Raw genomic sequence first — 17,868 nt, forward strand, 5'->3', positions numbered from 1 at the left:
ATCAACTACAATTGCACTACTGGGTATTTACCCCAAAGATACAGATGTAGTGAAAAAAAGGGCCATCTGTACCCCAATGTTCATAGCAGCAATGACCATGGTCGCCAAACTGTGGAAAGAACCAAGATGCCCTTCAATGCACGAATGGATAAGGAAGATGTGGTCCATATACACGATGGAGTATTATGCCTCCATCAGAAAGGATGAATACCCAACTTTTGTATCAACATGACAGGACTGAAAGAGATTATGCTGAGTGAAATAAGTCAAGCAGAGAGGGTCAATTATCATATGGTTTCACTTATTTGTGGAGCATAACAAATAACACGGAGGACATGGGGAGATGGAGAGAAGGGAGTTGAGGGAAATTGGAGGGGGAGATGAACCATGAGAGACTGTGGACTCTGAAAAACAGTCTGAGGGTTTTGAAGGGACGGGGGGGTGGGAGTTTGGGGAACCACGTGATGGGTATTATGGAGGGCATGTACGTATTGCATGGAGCACTGGGTGTGGTGTATAAACAATGAATTCTGGTATACCAAAAAGAAATTAAAAAAAAAAAAAAAAGCAAAAAAACCCCAGAAAAGCAGGAATTGATACTAATAGGATAGAAAACCATGCAGGACCAGAGGAAGAAAGGAAGTAACAAGGCAGGGGGGTTTCTTAGAGAAATAAAGAAGTGGAGCATCTTTCAGGTGATTCCTGAATTAGAGTTTAGTTATATTTCCCAGACCTTGGAAGATGGCATCAATGTGCCCTCCCTCCCATTTACTGAATCTTTCTAACGTGTTTCTTATTTTAAAAGCAGAGATGTCCAGAGTTTTGAATTTCATAGATCTGTAAGATTTCAAAAAAATTAGAGTGGGGGGCGCCTGGGTGGCTCAGTGGTTTAAGCCTCTGCCTTCGGCTCAGGTCATGATCTCAGGGTCCTGGGATCGAGCCCCACATCGGGCTCTCTGCTCCGCAGGGAACCTGCTTCCTCCTCTCTCTCTGCCTGCCTCTCTGCCTACTTGTGATCTCTCTCTCTGTCAAATAAATAAATAAAATCTTTAAAAAAAATTATCGTATTATAAAATATATCTACCGTGAACATTATTTAACAAATGGGAGACTATTTTAACACCAAAAGAGGTATGTATGTGGAAGTAGAAGTGAGGGATAACAATTTATAAGTTAAAAATGGGATGTTTAGCTTTTCTTGTTTCTTATTTCACTGTGGTCCAGTGAAAACTTTGTTATAGACTAAAATGAGTGTGAGGACCAACCCTTCATCAACATTTAAGGAGTGACTTGATGCAGTAACTTTTACCTGTAGAACTTAAAACACCCTACAAAGCCCACGTTCTATTCTAAAGCAGTGTCTTACAATAATGTTCTAATATGTTTAAAGTTCTAATGTTCTGATATAGATAGATGTTCTAATACATCCTCCTAACCAAGAACGACTATTGATGTTTTCTTGAAACTACTGATGGAAAAGTTAGGAGAGAACATGTGTCGCTGGTTTCTGTCTTGTGTGGCCCCTAGGGACTGCCCTCTAATATAATTACTTTCACATTCTTGGTAGAAAATTGCTAATATATAAATTTTAATTAACTAGGGAACTGGGTAATCCTTCAAAAACACAAGTAATGTGAGGCTTTAAAACCAAAAAAAATACAGATTAAAAACTAACTAAGATTTTGGCCAAGGAATTTTTTGGTAGAGACATTAGATTAATTCTATGCCAAGGAAAAATTGAAAAAAAGAAATTTTAATGTTCAGCATCTGTAAGAAAATGAGGGAGGAAAAAGATCTAAATAATTCAAAAGACTTAAGCTATTTAAGTAATTCTAACTCTTAAGCCACAGAAGATGATAGAAGAGGAATTCTAACAAATTTGTCATTCGTATATTTTTTAGTTTGCTTTTTAAAAATTCTCAGTGGCTTAAAATCCAGTTATTCATTTCTCTTAATTCCTGATTTCCTTAGTCATTTATCAAGTATTCTAATTAAGATATTTTGTACATTTTTAAGACTAATAGAAAAGAATTAGAAAACACTTATATTTAATCGAGCAAAGCCTAGTCTGTATCTATGGAAAGAAAATTGATTACAGAATCGTGATGACAAGTAAGTTATAATTGGTTATGTTAGTTAAAGAACAAGAGCTTCCTGATGATTTTAGTTCTAGTGCAGGTTTTCCTGCAGAATCAAGTCACCACACTGCTTTATGGCTAATCCAGCATTTTGGCCGCGTGGCAGTTGTTTTAGTTTGCTGCTGGATTTAGTTGTTGATGATGACTATGCCAAAATGGTTGACTAGGTCATCTAGGAGAAAGGATACATAAATACAACCAGAAAAATTTCAGGGAATATTTGAGCTAGATTCAGTGACAAATGTATCACATTCTTTCTTTAACTTTGTTAGAGATTGTAATGAATTGTGGAAGTAATTAAAACAGTCTTGGACACTTCCTGCCCTCCACCCATACATACAAATCCATTCTACTCAACAAAAATCTGGTTGCTCTAAGCTTTGCTTCTCTGATTCAGACTTATGGCCAGCTTGATAGCTGTTTTCCTCCTGTACGGCATGTATGGACCACTCAAAGAAGAGACCTGAAGAGAAGCAAGGACTAGACTGAATGAGTTTTAGGCAATAAGTTTTTATTTTTGCTAGTACTAAACATTATATACAGCCTTCCTAAAAGGAATATAACCACCAGTACTTCAAATAAACTTTGCTAGTGTATACTGACGTCCTCTAAACTGTGGGAAGTAATTTTCTTTTTTTACTGTTGATTTCTCTTTTAATACAAGGCTATTTAATGAGTGGCTTATCTTGCCTTTTGGTGTGAAATATAAATTTTAAAGATCAAACTGTACTAAGCTAGTAAGTTAAATTCTTTCCCATTGTCTAAGGGAGTCTCTTGATTTTGTTAACCTGGTGAGTCTTCTAACTGATGGACTTAGATATGTACTACTATGGATTATTGATCAGTATATTTGTTCCTGTGTATCTATAGTGAAACCCACCCCTCTCCTCACTACTAAATCCACCTTCCTGACCACCTAAACATATTTCTTCTAATCTTGTCTATTAAGGATACCCTTTGTGCAATTTGGGGATTAATTCTTCTGACTGATAAAACTATATATTTATATTACATATAATATATTTATGTGTGTATACTTAACACAGTGTATGCTACACACATATTCACAATGGATGCATAGTATTTTTTTTTCTTGCCTGTTTGCTACTACTACCAAGAGTTCTGTATCTTTTTTTTTTTTAAGATTTTATTTATTTAACAGAGGGAGAGACAGTGACACAGGGGACACAAGCAGGGGGAATGGGAGAGGAAGAAGCAGGCATCCTACTCAGCAGGGAGCCTGACACTGGGCTCAGTCTCAGGACTCTGAGATCATGACCCAAGTGGGAGGCGGACACTTAACTGACTGAGCCATGCAGGCGCCCCTCTAGAGCATATCTTATACTAGATCATTCCTTGTTGAAAAAACCTATAGTTGACTTTTCATTTCTTCTTATTTTCATTTGTAAACTTTTTTTTTTTTTTTACAAATTCTAAATCTTATCTAAATCTTCTCCATCCTTTACAACCCAATTAAAATAATCTTTTATCTTCCAACTTGAGCACAATTTTTGTGTGTGGTATTCTCTTGAGGAAAGTGACAGAAAATTCAGAATTTATTAAGCTCCTAGTTTCAAAAAGCAGAAGCACGAGAGCAGAAAGTGCCCATTACTGTATGGGCAATTATTCTATTTTCTTTTTTCTCCTTACTTCCCCATTTTCTGTTCACTTGAACTTCTCCTTAACTCTCCTCTCCTTACTACTTAAAAGGCAGAGCAGAAAAGGAAGAGGATTTCATATCTATGTCTGATTATTTCATATCTATGTCTGTTACCCAGGTGGATAGGAAGTAGAACTGGACCAAATTTTAAATATTTCTCAACATTTTTTCACCTTTTTTCCAGTTAGTTTTTACTTCCCAGTCTGATGATCTGGTAATAGTTAATCTATTTTTTTTTTTCTGGTTTAGGTTCTGGTATATTCATGAATCAATAGTCTCTCCAGTTAGCCTCACTGGAATTGTGCCTTCTGATTATTTTGTGGCTTGTAATTCAAAGTATTTGGACAATAATCTCAAAAGTTTACTTTTAGGCTGGGAATGAGAACAGTGTCTTTTAACAGAGAATGAGAATCATGGCAAGAGTTTTTCTCACTTAAAAATTGATACTTAGAACTTCTCCAAGAAATGTATTTACAAAATATGCCTTCCAAAGGATTTTTATTTTATTTATTTAATTTTATTATTTTTTAAAAGATTTTATTTATTTATTTGTCAGAGAGCACAAGCAGGCAGGGTGGCAGGCAGAGGCAGAGAGAGAAGCAGGCTCCCTGCTGAGCAAGGAGCCTGATGTGGACCTCAATCCCAGGACCCTGGGATCATAACCTGAGCTGAAGGTAGACGCTTAATCAACTGAGCCACCCAGGTGTCCCTTTTTATTTTATTTATTTTAAAGATTTTATTTGTCAGAGAGAGAGAGAAAGAGAGAGCACAACAAAGGATTTTTATTTTAATGTGGTTTATGAATTTGGGAAACATCTATATGTGACCAGAGGGTAAATTTAATGCAGAAATAGGAGTTATACTACTCAGCGGCTCTTTGGTAGGTTTGGGTCCCTGTATTTTGAATTTGTAAAGCAAAATAGAGAACTTCAGGATATTGGGCATTCATGGGGCATTGATACTCTTAATTTGTTCTACATTTTATGTAAATTCAATGAAGGATCTCTGAGAAAAGAATATCCTTAAATAGATCAGAGAACTGAAGAGTAAATCAGAGAATTCTTGATTATTAAAAGGATTGGAGAAAAGAGGGTCAAGAGGTACTTTCATCAGTTAATGATGCAGCTGGATAGGACTAGATTATTTTGGATCGCAGCTCAAATGTCATTTCCTTGGAGAGGCCTTCCATGACCATCATCTTTCTAAAGTAGCACCTTCTCACCCCAGTTATTTTCTTTTAACATTTATAACACTATAATTACCTGGTTGGTTCATTTGGTATCTAGTCTGTCAACTGCTGGAACTTCATGAGGTCAGGAACTTTGATGTTTTATTCAGAGTTTGGAGAAGTGCCTGGCAAAGGGTAGAAACCTAGTAACTATTTGTTGAATGAATGAAAAATAGATGATCTCTTCCACTTCAGATTTATGATCCATTAAGTACAACTAAGATTAAAGGAAATAAAAAAAAGATTAATGGAAATAGTTCTGTTTTTGCTTTTTTAAAAAAAATTTTTATTTTTTTGACAGAGCACAAGTAGGCAGAGAGGCAGGCAGAGGGGTAGGGGGAAGCAGCCTCCCTGCTGAGCAGAGAGCCCAATGTGGGGCTCAATCCCAGGACCCTGATATCATGACCTGAGCTGAAGGTAGATGCTTAACCCACTGAGCCACCAGGTGCCCCTATTTTTGCTTTTTAAAAGTCTTACATTGATAAATGCAAAATTCCTGCAGTCAATTGCCACAAATGTGTAAAGTTTTAGTAGTTATGAAAAACTAACTGCCATGGTTTGTTTGTGTCTCCCCAAAATTCATATGTTGAAATCTTAATGCCTAATGTGATGGTATTAGGATGGTATTAGGAGGTGCTTTCATAGCCAAGAGATGCCACAAAGTTCCCTGTTTCTTCTGCCTTTGAGAATACTATGACATTGTCTACTTCCGATGAACTCAGAAGAAAGAACCCTTTCTCAGTTTTACTGTGAAAAACCAGCAGCAAAAACACTTTGTTGTTGCCAGCCGGAGGCCTCTACAAACCCATCTGTGGTCATGTTTGTTAGTATTATTGGAAGAGTACTTAAATATTGGTTTGGCTGTTAAAGATAAATAATGATAACTTAAATGATATTTCTTTCTCTTTCACATAAAAGTCCAAGCTGGTAGATAGTCTGGGGGTAGATCGGCTCTGTTTCTAAGGTATTCAGACTCCTTCTTGATTGAGATTCTGCCATTCCCTAGGATGTTCCTCTTGTCTGTATGGTGATGAATCACTATTTTTTAATCTACCTTCCATATCCTGCAAACAGGAGGAAAGAGAGAATGGGAGGCATGTAACTGTCTTTTAAGGGAGCAACTTTGAAGTTGCACCATTTCAGCTAGCAGACTGTTGTCCAGAACTAGTTATATTGTCACCCTTAGATGCAAGGAAGGCCAGAAAATGTGATCTCTAATAGGTGGCCATTGTTCTCATTAAAATTGGTTGGAGAGTGAAGGAGAGGGTGCCTTATTAAACGGAAGAAGGGAAAAAATAGATGTCACAGGTAATTTTTACCACAATCACATGTTTATACTTGATGACATAGAGGAAGACCAGTTCCTAAAGGTAAGAGGGATAGAGGTGCTATTAATAGAAGATGCTGGTGACAGGGAAAAGTAACATCTATACCATGTACTACAAATCAACATATCAGAAACTTAGCATCTTCCAAAACAGTGTGTCTTACTTGTCCAAGTTCATTTAATACCACTATCATCCAGCCAGCTATCCAAACTAAATGTGGTAATAATTATACACTCCTCTTGTTTCTTCAGTATCACCCCAAGATTATACTTCCTAGGTGGGAGTTTCTCTTCCCCACAATTACTTCTTTAGTTCAGGTCACCTTCATCTCACTCATGGGATATTTTGACAGTCTCCTCTCCAGTTTCAGTGCCCTGTCCTGATGGGACCTGAGTGATATTATTAAAAGACCAATCGGATCATGTCACTCCCTTGTTAAAACAACAAAACAAAAACTTTCAGTTGCTTTCCATTGCCTGCACGATGAAACCTCACAAATTATAAGATATGCCATAATCTGACCCCTAGTTAGCTTCTCTGTTATTTTCTAGTGTCTGAGCATTCTATCCTACCATTATTGTCCCAGTCTCTTTGGTGTCATGCTATTTTATCAAAAAAACTTCACTGTTTTTGCCCACTCCTGTATTTTCACCAGGAAGCCTTCTCTGACCCTCTACTTGTTCCACTAGAGTTTACCACTGTTTCCTTTTGCTACCTCTGTAACTTATTCATTGTAGGTATTTGTTTTCTCTGCCATCTCCATGATTAGATTGTGCATCCCTGAGGGAACTACATCTTTCATCTGTATTCCTAGTGTCTGACACATTATAAATCTTTAAAAATATTTACCGAATGAATAAATGAATTAATTGAAAAAATCCTATCTTTTATATATCGGTTCTCTGTTATTTACCACCATCCCTATCATAAAGGTATACAGTGTATAAGAAAATGAAAATTTTCTGAGTTTCCTTTTTTAGATAATAGAGGAGTTTCTAGGCTAGTTTGGGAACAAACAGAATTCAAGTTGGTTTTATTTCATATATAGTTAATTTTTTTTCCAGTTTTTATTTTAGGCATCTCAGGCTGCTATAACACAATACCGTAGGCTAGGTAGCTTAAACAATAGATGTTTATTTCTCACACTTCTTGCTGAGCAATCTAAGGTCAGGTGACCAGCAGATCTGATTCCTGGTGAAGACCCTCTTCCTGGTTTACAGGAAACTGCCCTCCTCACTGTGTCATTCACATGGCAGAGAGTGAGTTCTGGTGTCTCTTCCTCTTTGACTAAGGGCACTAAACACACCACGGAGGCTCCCATCCTTGTGACCTCATTTAAACGTAGGGTGCCACCACCAAATACCATCACACTGAAGTATTAGAGCTTCAGTATATGAACTTGGGGGAAAACACAAATATTTAGTCCATAAATATCCCTGCTCCTTTTTGCTCTCTCTCTCTCTCTCTTTTTTTTTAAAGATTTTATTTATTTATTTGACAGAGAGAGAGGTCTCTCTCCAGGCAGAAAGGCAGGCAGAGAGGTAGGGGGAAGCAGGCTCCCTGCTGAGCAGAGAGCCCCATGTGGGGCTCGATCCCAGGAACCTGAGATCGTGACCTGAGCTGAAGGCAGAGGCTTAACCAACGGAGCCACCCAGGCGCCCCTCCTTTTAACTTTTGATTCAAAAGAGTTCTAAGATCTTCTCAATATCAAATACATTTTTATTTTTACTTCAAAGTTACTTTGAATTAATGATATTCTCGAGGGTCTGTTTTTGAAATGGTCTGTGGTATACTTGAGAATGTTTAAATGAAGGTTTAGAATCAGTCTATTGACTAATAATATGTTTTTTTTAAGATTTTTATTTATTTATTTGACAGACAGAGATCCCAAGTAGGCAGAGAGGCAGGCAAAAAGAGAGAAAGGGAAGCAGGCTTCCCTCTGAGCAGAGAGCCCGATGTGGGGCTCAATCCCAGGATCCTGGGATCATGACCCAGACCAAAGGCAGAGGCTTTAACCCACTGAGCCACCCAGGTGCCCCGACTAATAATATGTTTAGTGAAGGTTTATTATATCAACCACAAGACATTATGAGAAAACAGCTCTTTCCCAGTTTTATTAAAATTAAAAATTTATTATTTAAAAGCAGTGCATGTTGATCATAGAAAATTTAGAAAATGTATTTAAAAAGAAGAAAATAAGTCTATAATCTATGACTTTGTATATGTTTTTGTAGTGACAAACAACATTCACCTATTTGTTTATTACAAAATGGGAGCGGGTTTCATGCCTTGCTTTGTACAGTTTTTCTCCCGGTGCCATTTAAACAGTCTTTCAAAACATCATGTTTAATTGTTTCATAGTATTCCCTGAATTATTTATATGATGGGACCTCTGTGTTGGACTTTAGATGACTTCCTATTTAATATAGTAAATGCACCTTAACATTTGTACTCCTTAAATATCCTTCACTATAATAAGTACTTTAAATTTCAATTGTGTTCATGGTAGTTTCTTTTTAAAAATTTAGTAAGATCTATTGGTCTTTCTTTAGGACTCTACCTTTGATGTCATGCAAAGATATGTAATGATTTTCTTATGTTTTATTTCTTTTTAACATTAAAAATTTCAATCTATCTGAGATTTATTATGATGTATTATATGAGACTTGAGTCTAATTTTAGAGTATTTTCTTGGAGCCTGCACTTTGTGTCAAGAACTTTGTCGGCAATAGAAGATCAGACCATAGATCTATTTATGATAATAATACCACAGTTCAGGTAATGGATTTTATGGTAACTGAAAATTATTACTTATTCAACAGACTGAAATTAGTGAACCAATTCTGAGGATCTGGTTCACTTACTATGTGACAATATACCTCTAGCTTTATACACCCCTCCCACCCAGTTTCACTTACTCAGAAAAATGTTACAGATGGATGTTCTGTTTGGAAAGATTCTATGTTTCATAGCTGTTAGGTTTATTATGAGAACATACCTAGTACATTGTTGGCTTATAAATGTTAAAAATTAATTACCAGAATTTTTACCAATTTTGCAAACATATTTTGTTTTTTCTAGAATCTGTGTTTGTGGCTATCCCCGACAACATGTAAGAAAATACAAAGGTATAAGTAGCAGGATACCAGTTTCTTCAGGATTCATGGTGCAGATGTTAACAGGGATTTATTTTGCCTTGTAAGTTTATTTAATATGCAAAGTCAATCTTTGATCTCTTTGAAAAATCATAGTCTGTTGTTTTATTGTTATTATAAACTTACTGGATAGACAATCAGCATCTTTTTATGAAAGAATATGAATCAAGATCTTTTTTAAAAGATTTTATTTATTCATTTGAAAAAGTGACGGAGATTGCAGGTAGGGCAAGGGCAGTGGGAGAGGGACAAGCAGACTCCCTGCTGAGCAGGGAACCTGACACAGTGTTCAATCCCAGGACCCTGAAATCATGACCTGAGCCAAAGTCAGACACTTAACTGAGCCACCTGGGTGCCCCAAATATGAATCTAGATCTTGATAACAGTTTTATTACTTAAAATATATCTCAGTGTTCTAGAGAATTTGTAACCATCTATGAAACACTTTACCTTTCTTTATCTCAAGGACAGAATGAAAATTAGCAACACCCATTCTTCATTACTCTTTCCTTTTTACTGTAATTTCCAAATAGTTTTTTTCCCAATGGAGACCTTTTTCCATTTCCAGAAATTTTAACTCTTGAAAAACATCTTAGGGCCTCTTTGATCACAAGTAGCTTATTATTACTATTAATTTCTAATATTAATGCTCAGTCTTAATTAATGCCTTAGATACTAGTATTTTTCTTTGAATCCTATTTTCTACTACACATATCTTATTATACTTTGCCTTATATTCACTTGATACCTTAAACTTTTCTTAGTAGATTATAAGCTTCCTGACTGAAGGTAGAATTAATAATCTTTAGACTAAATATGGCCTGCTGCCAGATTTCAAGTTTTATTAACATACATTTATACCTGTTTACATAATGCCTATGGCTGGTTTCATGCTACCATGACAGAGATGAGTAGTTGCAAAATAATTTGTATGGCCCAGGAACCTGAAATAGTTATTGTCTAGCCCTTTAAGAAAAAGTTTATTGACCCTCATGTTGGGCTATTAGTATTGTCCCACAGCTCTGGGATGCTCTAATCTATTTTATTTTCTGTCTTTATTGCTTTGTGTTTCAGATTTAGTAATTTCTGTTGACCTATCTTCACATTCATTAATTCTTTTCTTATTGATGTTGAGTCTATTAATGAGTCCACTAGGAGGGTTCTTCATTTCTGTTACTGTGTTTTATTTCTAGTCTTTTCATTTGACTCTTTCTTATGGTTCCCATCTCTCTTGCTGAAATCATCATCTGTTCATACATATTTTCCATCTTTTCCACTAGAGCTTTTAATATATTAATCGTAGTTATTTTAATTTCCCTGATAACTATAAAATCTGAATCATTTCTGAATTTGGTTCTATTGTTCTTTGTCTCTTGACAATGGATTGTTTTCTTCTTGATTTTGTGTGCCTTGTAATATTTGATTGATTATCATTTTGTTCATGGGTAGAACAATAGTGACTGAGGTAAATATTATTTATGCCTGGAAATGGCACATCTCTTTTCTTCTAGGCTTCTACTTGAGTTATTATAGGTAGGAGTGAGCTGAGGTTGGATTTCGTTGTTGCTATGGTTACCATCATGGCACCACCTATTTCAGATTCTTCTCCCAGTACCTGGCAGTTAGGGTGTAAGCTGGATTGTTGGAGGGTTTTTCTCAATGTTCTTGGTTTCTCCTCAGCTTTTAGCTTTCCCTGTGTGTCTGCACCAAAGAAATGGTCTTTCTCCATGTTCTTTTCCGTCCTTCAGCAGTAGAGTGCGGTTGCTTGTTTCTGAAATGTGTACTGGCCCGGGTGGGGTGTTTGGGGGAAGTGGTGTTCTCTGCTGTCCTCGTCCAGCCTCAGTTATAAGCAGGACGTATGTCCCTGCATCTGGGGTTGGGGGAATGAGGTAGCTTTTCAGGGATCCTGTCTCTCCTCCAGTGGTAAGAGACCTCTAGTGGTCTCAACATAGGACAGTTTCCTGATCCTTTCCCACAGGTAGAGGTGTTTTGTTTTGTTCTGTTTTTTTTTTCTTTTTCTTTCCCTCACAGCCACAGTCAGTCTTCACCTCTGCCCTTGGGGTGAAAGGGTTTGCTGCTCTTTCCCCAAACGCTTTAAAACTTTTGTTTCACTTGAGAAAAAGGTCTGGCTGGATCTTCAGGCCTTTCTTGCTCAGGTGGCCATTCTCCTTTAGGCCAGAACTACCAAGAGCAACTTTCTCTCGTCCCTCGCCTTGCCCCCAGTTTCTCTTATGAGTGCCTCTAGGAGGTTTGTGGAAAGGAGCTTGTAAGTAAGTGTGAGCTCCCCGATGTATCTGCTCCTAGACTTTCTATACACTCATGCTGGCCCACACTGGGCTTTTAGCAGTTTGTTTAAAAGTTTTGCTGAAGTCTTCTTTCCTGCTTGCATTGTGGTCTATCTCTCCTTAGAGGCATCTGTCTGCCCTTAGGTTTCAGGCTACTTGGCTGCCTTGTGATTTTAGTTCCTTGCTGAATTAATGGAAAGCTATGATTTTATAGATTATCTGACTTTTTCTTATTTTTAGGGTGGGAGCAATGCTCTTTCCATTTTTTTTTAGGCCTCACTTGCACTCTTGATATAATTCATTTTTTGTTGTTGTTGTTGGCAGATGACCAAGCCATTATTTATCTGTCCATTTTTATCATTTACCTAATTTCTAGAGTTTGGTTGTATCTTTGAAAATTAATATACATACACACTTCCCCCCCAATCTCTGATATTTGCAGCATATATCATCTGTACTTCTAAATGACTGTCAGAATGCAAAGAAGTTACTATTTAAGATACTGTAAGCCACAGTAGTTGTAGATCCTCATGAAAACTGTGGGAGTTATAGAATAATTTGACCATTAAATGTTCTGAACATTATTCTAAGGTATATAATTTATTATGCTCTGACTTGCTTTGAAAGTGTAAAATGCTTTGAGATTGCCTCACTTTTTTGATATCTGGTCTATAAATAGACATGTTCTTTAGAGAGGAAATATTTACCTATAAAATTTTTCTTGCTATTAATATTAATAGGCTTTCAGATGCAATTGAAAGGAATTCAAATATATAAAAGTATGTTTTTAAAGAGAGTGGAATGCTAAGCAATGTGCTAATGTTATCTATTACTTTACTCAGTAAAGACTTTCTCATTGTATTTTGTTCAAATATATAGAATTAATTGAAAATAATTATACTTTATTTAATTTTACAGTTATAACGGAGAATGGGATCTAGCTCAAAAAGCACTGGATGATATTATATACAGAGCTCAGCTAGAATTATATCCAGAACCATTGTTGGTAGGTGCCTCACTTTTTTTTTTTTTAAAGATTTTATTTATTTATTTGACAGACAGAGATCACAAGTAGGCAGAGAGGCAGGCAGAGCAGCAGGCAGAGAGAGAGGAGGAAGCAGGCTCCCCACTGAGCAGAGAGCCCAATGCGAGGCTCGATCCCAGGACCCTGAGATCATGACCTGAGCCGAAGGCAGAGGCTTTAACTCACTGAGCCACCCAGGCGCCCTGGTGCCTCACTTTTTTATGTAAATTTTGTAATTTAAAATTTCTCAATTTAGAACTAGAAATTGAGAAGTAGCCATTCATAATTCATTAATATCATTAAACTCAGGGATTCATGCTTCTGTTATACTAGGAAAATTTTATCCTTGAAAAGGTATCTATAATTTGAGAATTTCATTAAATTAACTTCTTGGATACTTTTAAATTTATAAGAATGTTTACCTTAACATGCTAGAGCTACATTTATTAATTAGCATTAGGTGTTTAGAAACATAATTTCAGTATTTTGGAATTTTAAATTTCATCATTTAAGTTTTTTTTTAAAGATTTATTTATTTATTAGAGAGATGGAGAGAGAGCACAAGTAGGCAGAGCAGCAGGCAGAGGCAGAGGGGCTCGATCCCAGGATTCTGGGATCATGACCTGAGCCGAAGGCAGCTGCTTAACCAACTGAACCACCCAGGCGCCCCTACATATTATTTTTAACTATAGTTACCTTCTGAGCTCTTACTCCTTATTCTAGAAGATTTATATTTCATCTTATGAAATACCTTGGAGAAAGTATTCTTCTTAAAATCTATTAAAATTTGGCATTTTGTTTTACATAAGTGTGTAACATATCTGTTAATACCAGTCTTAAACCATATATTTTTTTCCTTAGGTTGCTAATGCCATAAAAGCTTCATTGCCTCATGGTGCCATGAAATCTAGTAAGGAGGGTACAAGATGTATTCAAGTTGAAATCACACCAACTTCCTCTAGAATATCAAGAAATGCAGTAACCAGCATGTCAATAAGAGGTCATAGGTGGAAAAGACATGGTAAGAAATAAAAAAGTCTTCAAATTAGAGGATTGTTGATTCTATCACATTTTTGTCTTTACTTACAGTGCTATGCCTTTTAATTTAGTAAATAATATTGTGGTGGCATGGAAGAAAGAGCTGTTGGATCACCATTAAGCCCTAAATTATTATCCACAAGTGATAAGCAGTAAGGCAAATATAGCCTCTTATGTTACATATATGAATGCAAATTTATTTAAACATTGAATTGCTTTTTAAATTTTATTTCAGTAGAATAGGAGAATAGGAAAATGAATGTTAAAATTATTCACACATGGGTTTCTATTCAAAACTATCTGCAAACATTCTTTAGTGTTTCTTACTTCTCAGCAAACTCTTTGGCAGGTAAACTTGCATGTTGAAGTAGAACAACTCATAGGGACTTTGACATTGTCTTTTGTACTTCCTGGTTAAGAATGCCATCATATTGATGGCAACTCTAGCTAGGCCTTTCTGTTTCCTGGATGTTAATTTTCTTCCAGGACTTTTGTTTTAATATTCCTCCTTGACTGCTTCATTTTATTACTGAAAAATTCTATGATAAATTAATTTTATGTATCATGGCTTTCTTAATGCTTTCCCACTTCTCTCCCTTTTCTTATTAATTTATTATTTTTATTTAATTTCTTATTCTTTTTATAACTCCCCTCCTACCTACAAGTTATGGTAGTGGCAAGAATCAGTGTAAGATTACTGTCATCTACCTCAGAAGGTAATCAATAGTAGGACAAGAAGCAAAAAGCCACTTGTTTGCCCCAAGCAAACACATATATTACTCTATTTTCTTCTTCCTGTAAACTGGTGAAAATGTAGCTCCTTTTGGTATATTTTGTTTCCATTGCCTCTATGGTCTCTGCAGAGAAGATGCAGAAGTGAGAATATTATTTATAGTGAAAGAGAGAGTTGATGAAAACATTGTTCCCACGTAGGAGTTCTAAAAGATCGTATGTCACAACGGAATGATAATGGAAAATTCCAGTTTAACCAATAATTGTTTTTAGTCTTTTTATTTTTTTAAAGTAGTGTGACAATTCTTGAAATTTCTTTAGGAAGGAATAAAAGAGGTGGTACTGTTTGCCATTAGCAAGGCAAATGATGCTATGATTTAAAACGTTCAGAGTCTAACCATACTTCAGTTTCTTTAGTGAAAATTATGCTACTGAATGGGACTAGATTATAGGCCAAAAGTCATTTAATTAGTATGGTGGCATCCTAGAGATCAGTCTTCTGTTTTTGCATTAAGAGGTGAAAATAGGCACAAAGGCAATGAACCAGATAATATAGGTCACTGTGGCCATAATTGCTCCCAAACTATGGAAAATGCAAGAATGAATTTTAATTTCTTTCCCACATTTCCTTCTTGCTCCTTAGGTGAATATAGGGGGAGTTAGAAAAAAAATATATAGGTTATGCTGTTAAAAATGTGAAATATTGAAGTTCGATTAAATTTGTGTATGTGTGTGAGAGAAAGAGGTGTGTGTATGTGTCCATGCATGTATTTAACAGAATAAGATGTTTACCCTGCAGTAAAATAGAAGCAATTTTCTAGAAGTAGTTTATAGGAATAAAGTACAAAAATAGGAGAAAAGACTACTTGAATATGTTGTATCTATTAGATTCTTACATATCTTCCAAATTCCATTTTGGCTACCACTTGAGGGGTTGGTTCTATGTCTCAAGGCTATTGCCTCATTAAAGTAATCTTCCTTATCTTCCTTATCACCTATCCCCTTACACTCATTCCAACCTTAAAACTCTAACACTTAGGCAATTCTATGGTGACAAAAAATTCACAGATGGGGATTTAGAATAGAGTGAACTATAAAAAAAGCAAGTCAGGTTCATGGAACAGAGGCAGAATATGGCTTATCTTCCTTTTATCCAGTGACCAAAATGCTACTCTAAGATACTTACTTATCTCCACAGGTATGTTGCATTCTCCTTTTTCATGGTAGTCTTGGTTTTCCTTCCCAGAGCAGTATTTTTCACTGTTATCCTGTCCTGTTGAATTAAAAGCTACTGTTTTCCATCTTTCTGATCCTGTTTACTACTTTGAACACCTTACTATATTCTGAGCTCACTAACCAGCACTGGCTTCTTGTGGGGAAGATAGGTAACTTTGTGATAGTTGTTAAATATATAGACAATTCTCAAGTTATAAATGGATTTTTAACTTTGTTTATATATAAATTATATTTATTCCATTTATATGTTAATTATATAAATTTTAGCAAAATTTTATTAATACATTAAGTTTTGCAGAAATAACATTAAAGGGTTTGCAGATCCAGGGTGACCCACAAAAGCCTTTCATCCCATAATGTTTCTGAAGCATAGGATGTAGGTTTAGTTTGAGTATGTGAAAACACATTTAGAGTTTCTTTACCTCTACATTGTTTCCTGTTGTGCCTTTATCCTTACCATGCCCTTACTATACCATCCCTCCCAGGAGGAAGGATTTCTTCTCAGATGCTGAACTGTATCACACAGTAGGAGCATGGAATATGCAACTTTAAGACTGTGGTAATGAGAGCTGGGGAAGGAGAAGGGACAAGAAACATGAACTTTAAGGAATATTCCTTTTATCCCCTTGTCTCTTTTTTTGTTATTGCCAGTTGCCAGGAAAGAAAAAAAGCTATTTGTCTTTTTTCTTTCTTTGGGTCTCTCTCCTTTTTCTTTTCTTTTTTCTTATATTTACGTCTTTTTTAAAAATTGAGATATAGTTGACATACATTATATTAGTTGTGGGTGTACAACATAATTATATATATATATAGCAAAATGATTACTACTCTAGAGTCTATTAAGTCTAGTTAACATCCGTTGCCGCATAGTTACATATTTTTTTTTTGTGATGAGAACTTTTAAGATCTACTCTGTTAGCAACTTTCTTTTCTTTCTTTCTATCTTCCTTTCTTTCTTTCTTTTTAAAAAGATTTTATTTGTTTATTTGACAGAGAGAGAGATCACAAGTAGGCAGAGAGGCAGGCAGGGGTTGGGGGAAGCAGGCTCCCTGTTGAGCAGAGAGCCCAATGCGGGGCTCAATCCCAGGACCCTGAGATCATGACCTGAGCTGAAGGCAGAGTCTTAACCCACTGAGCCACCCAGGTGCCCCAGTTAGCAACTTTCAAATATATAGTATAGTATTATTAACTATAGTCACCTTATATCCTAACATCCCCATGACATACTTATTTTATAACTGGAGGTTTATACCTGTCAACTATCTTTACTATCTTTACCATTTTGCTTACCACACCCTGCCCCCTACCCCTGCCTCTGGCAACCACTAACCTGTTGCCTGTATCTATGGGCTTGGTTTGTTTGTTTGTTTGTGTTCTACATATAAGTGAGATCTATGGTATTTGTCTTTTCACTTCCCTTAGCATAATGCACTCAAGGTCCATTTATTGCAAATGACAGGATTTCCTTCTTTTCTTGGCAGCATAATATTTCATTTTATATATGGTGCATTTTCTTCATCCAACCATTGACAGACATTTAGGTTGCTTCCATATTTATGTCTATTTATTGCCTGTTTTCTTTTTTCTCCTTTTTCTAGCCTATTTAGGGAGAAGAGGGGAGGAGTAAAAGAGACTCTCCCAAGCAGAACTTTCTTTTTTTGTTTACTTTCTTTCCATCTCTTTTTATTACTAAAGAATATAGATAATTAAGCCATATGAACATATTAGTATGTTTGCGTATCTGAATCACCCAAAATTACACATGCTAATAAACACAATAAATGGAACAATTAATCACATATATTCTTTTATTTGTAACAGAAAAAACTTGTTGTCCTTATAGCAAAAACTAATACTTTAGTGGTTTTAAAACTAATTTTGGGGGCACCTGAGCAGCTCAGTTGGTTAAAGCCTCTGCCTTTGGCTCAGGTCATGATCCCAGGGTCCTGGGATCGAGCCCTGCATCGGGCTCTCTTCTCGGCGGGGAGCCTGCTTCCCCCCCCCGCCGCCTGCCTCTCTGCCTACTTGTGATCTCTGTCTGTCA

The 17,868-nt window shown here is 36.1% G+C and overlaps 1 protein-coding gene across 3 annotated transcripts in view; it reads left to right on the top strand.

Annotated features, from left to right (window-relative positions):
* Positions 1–17,868, top strand: part of FAM126A (family with sequence similarity 126 member A) — a 109,842-nt gene that overhangs the window by 74,150 nt on the left and 17,824 nt on the right. For all 3 annotated transcript variants that reach the window (XM_046020704.1, XM_046020706.1, XM_046020705.1), the window contains exons 8-10: positions 9,436–9,552; positions 12,713–12,800; positions 13,680–13,839. In XM_046020704.1, the coding sequence (XP_045876660.1) occupies positions 9,436–9,552; positions 12,713–12,800; positions 13,680–13,839 (365 nt within the window). The remainder of the gene's footprint in view (positions 1–9,435; positions 9,553–12,712; positions 12,801–13,679; positions 13,840–17,868) is intronic.

This window comes from Meles meles, chromosome 10 (assembly GCF_922984935.1).
Source record: "Meles meles chromosome 10, mMelMel3.1 paternal haplotype, whole genome shotgun sequence".
Taxonomy (NCBI): Eukaryota; Metazoa; Chordata; class Mammalia; order Carnivora; family Mustelidae; genus Meles; species Meles meles.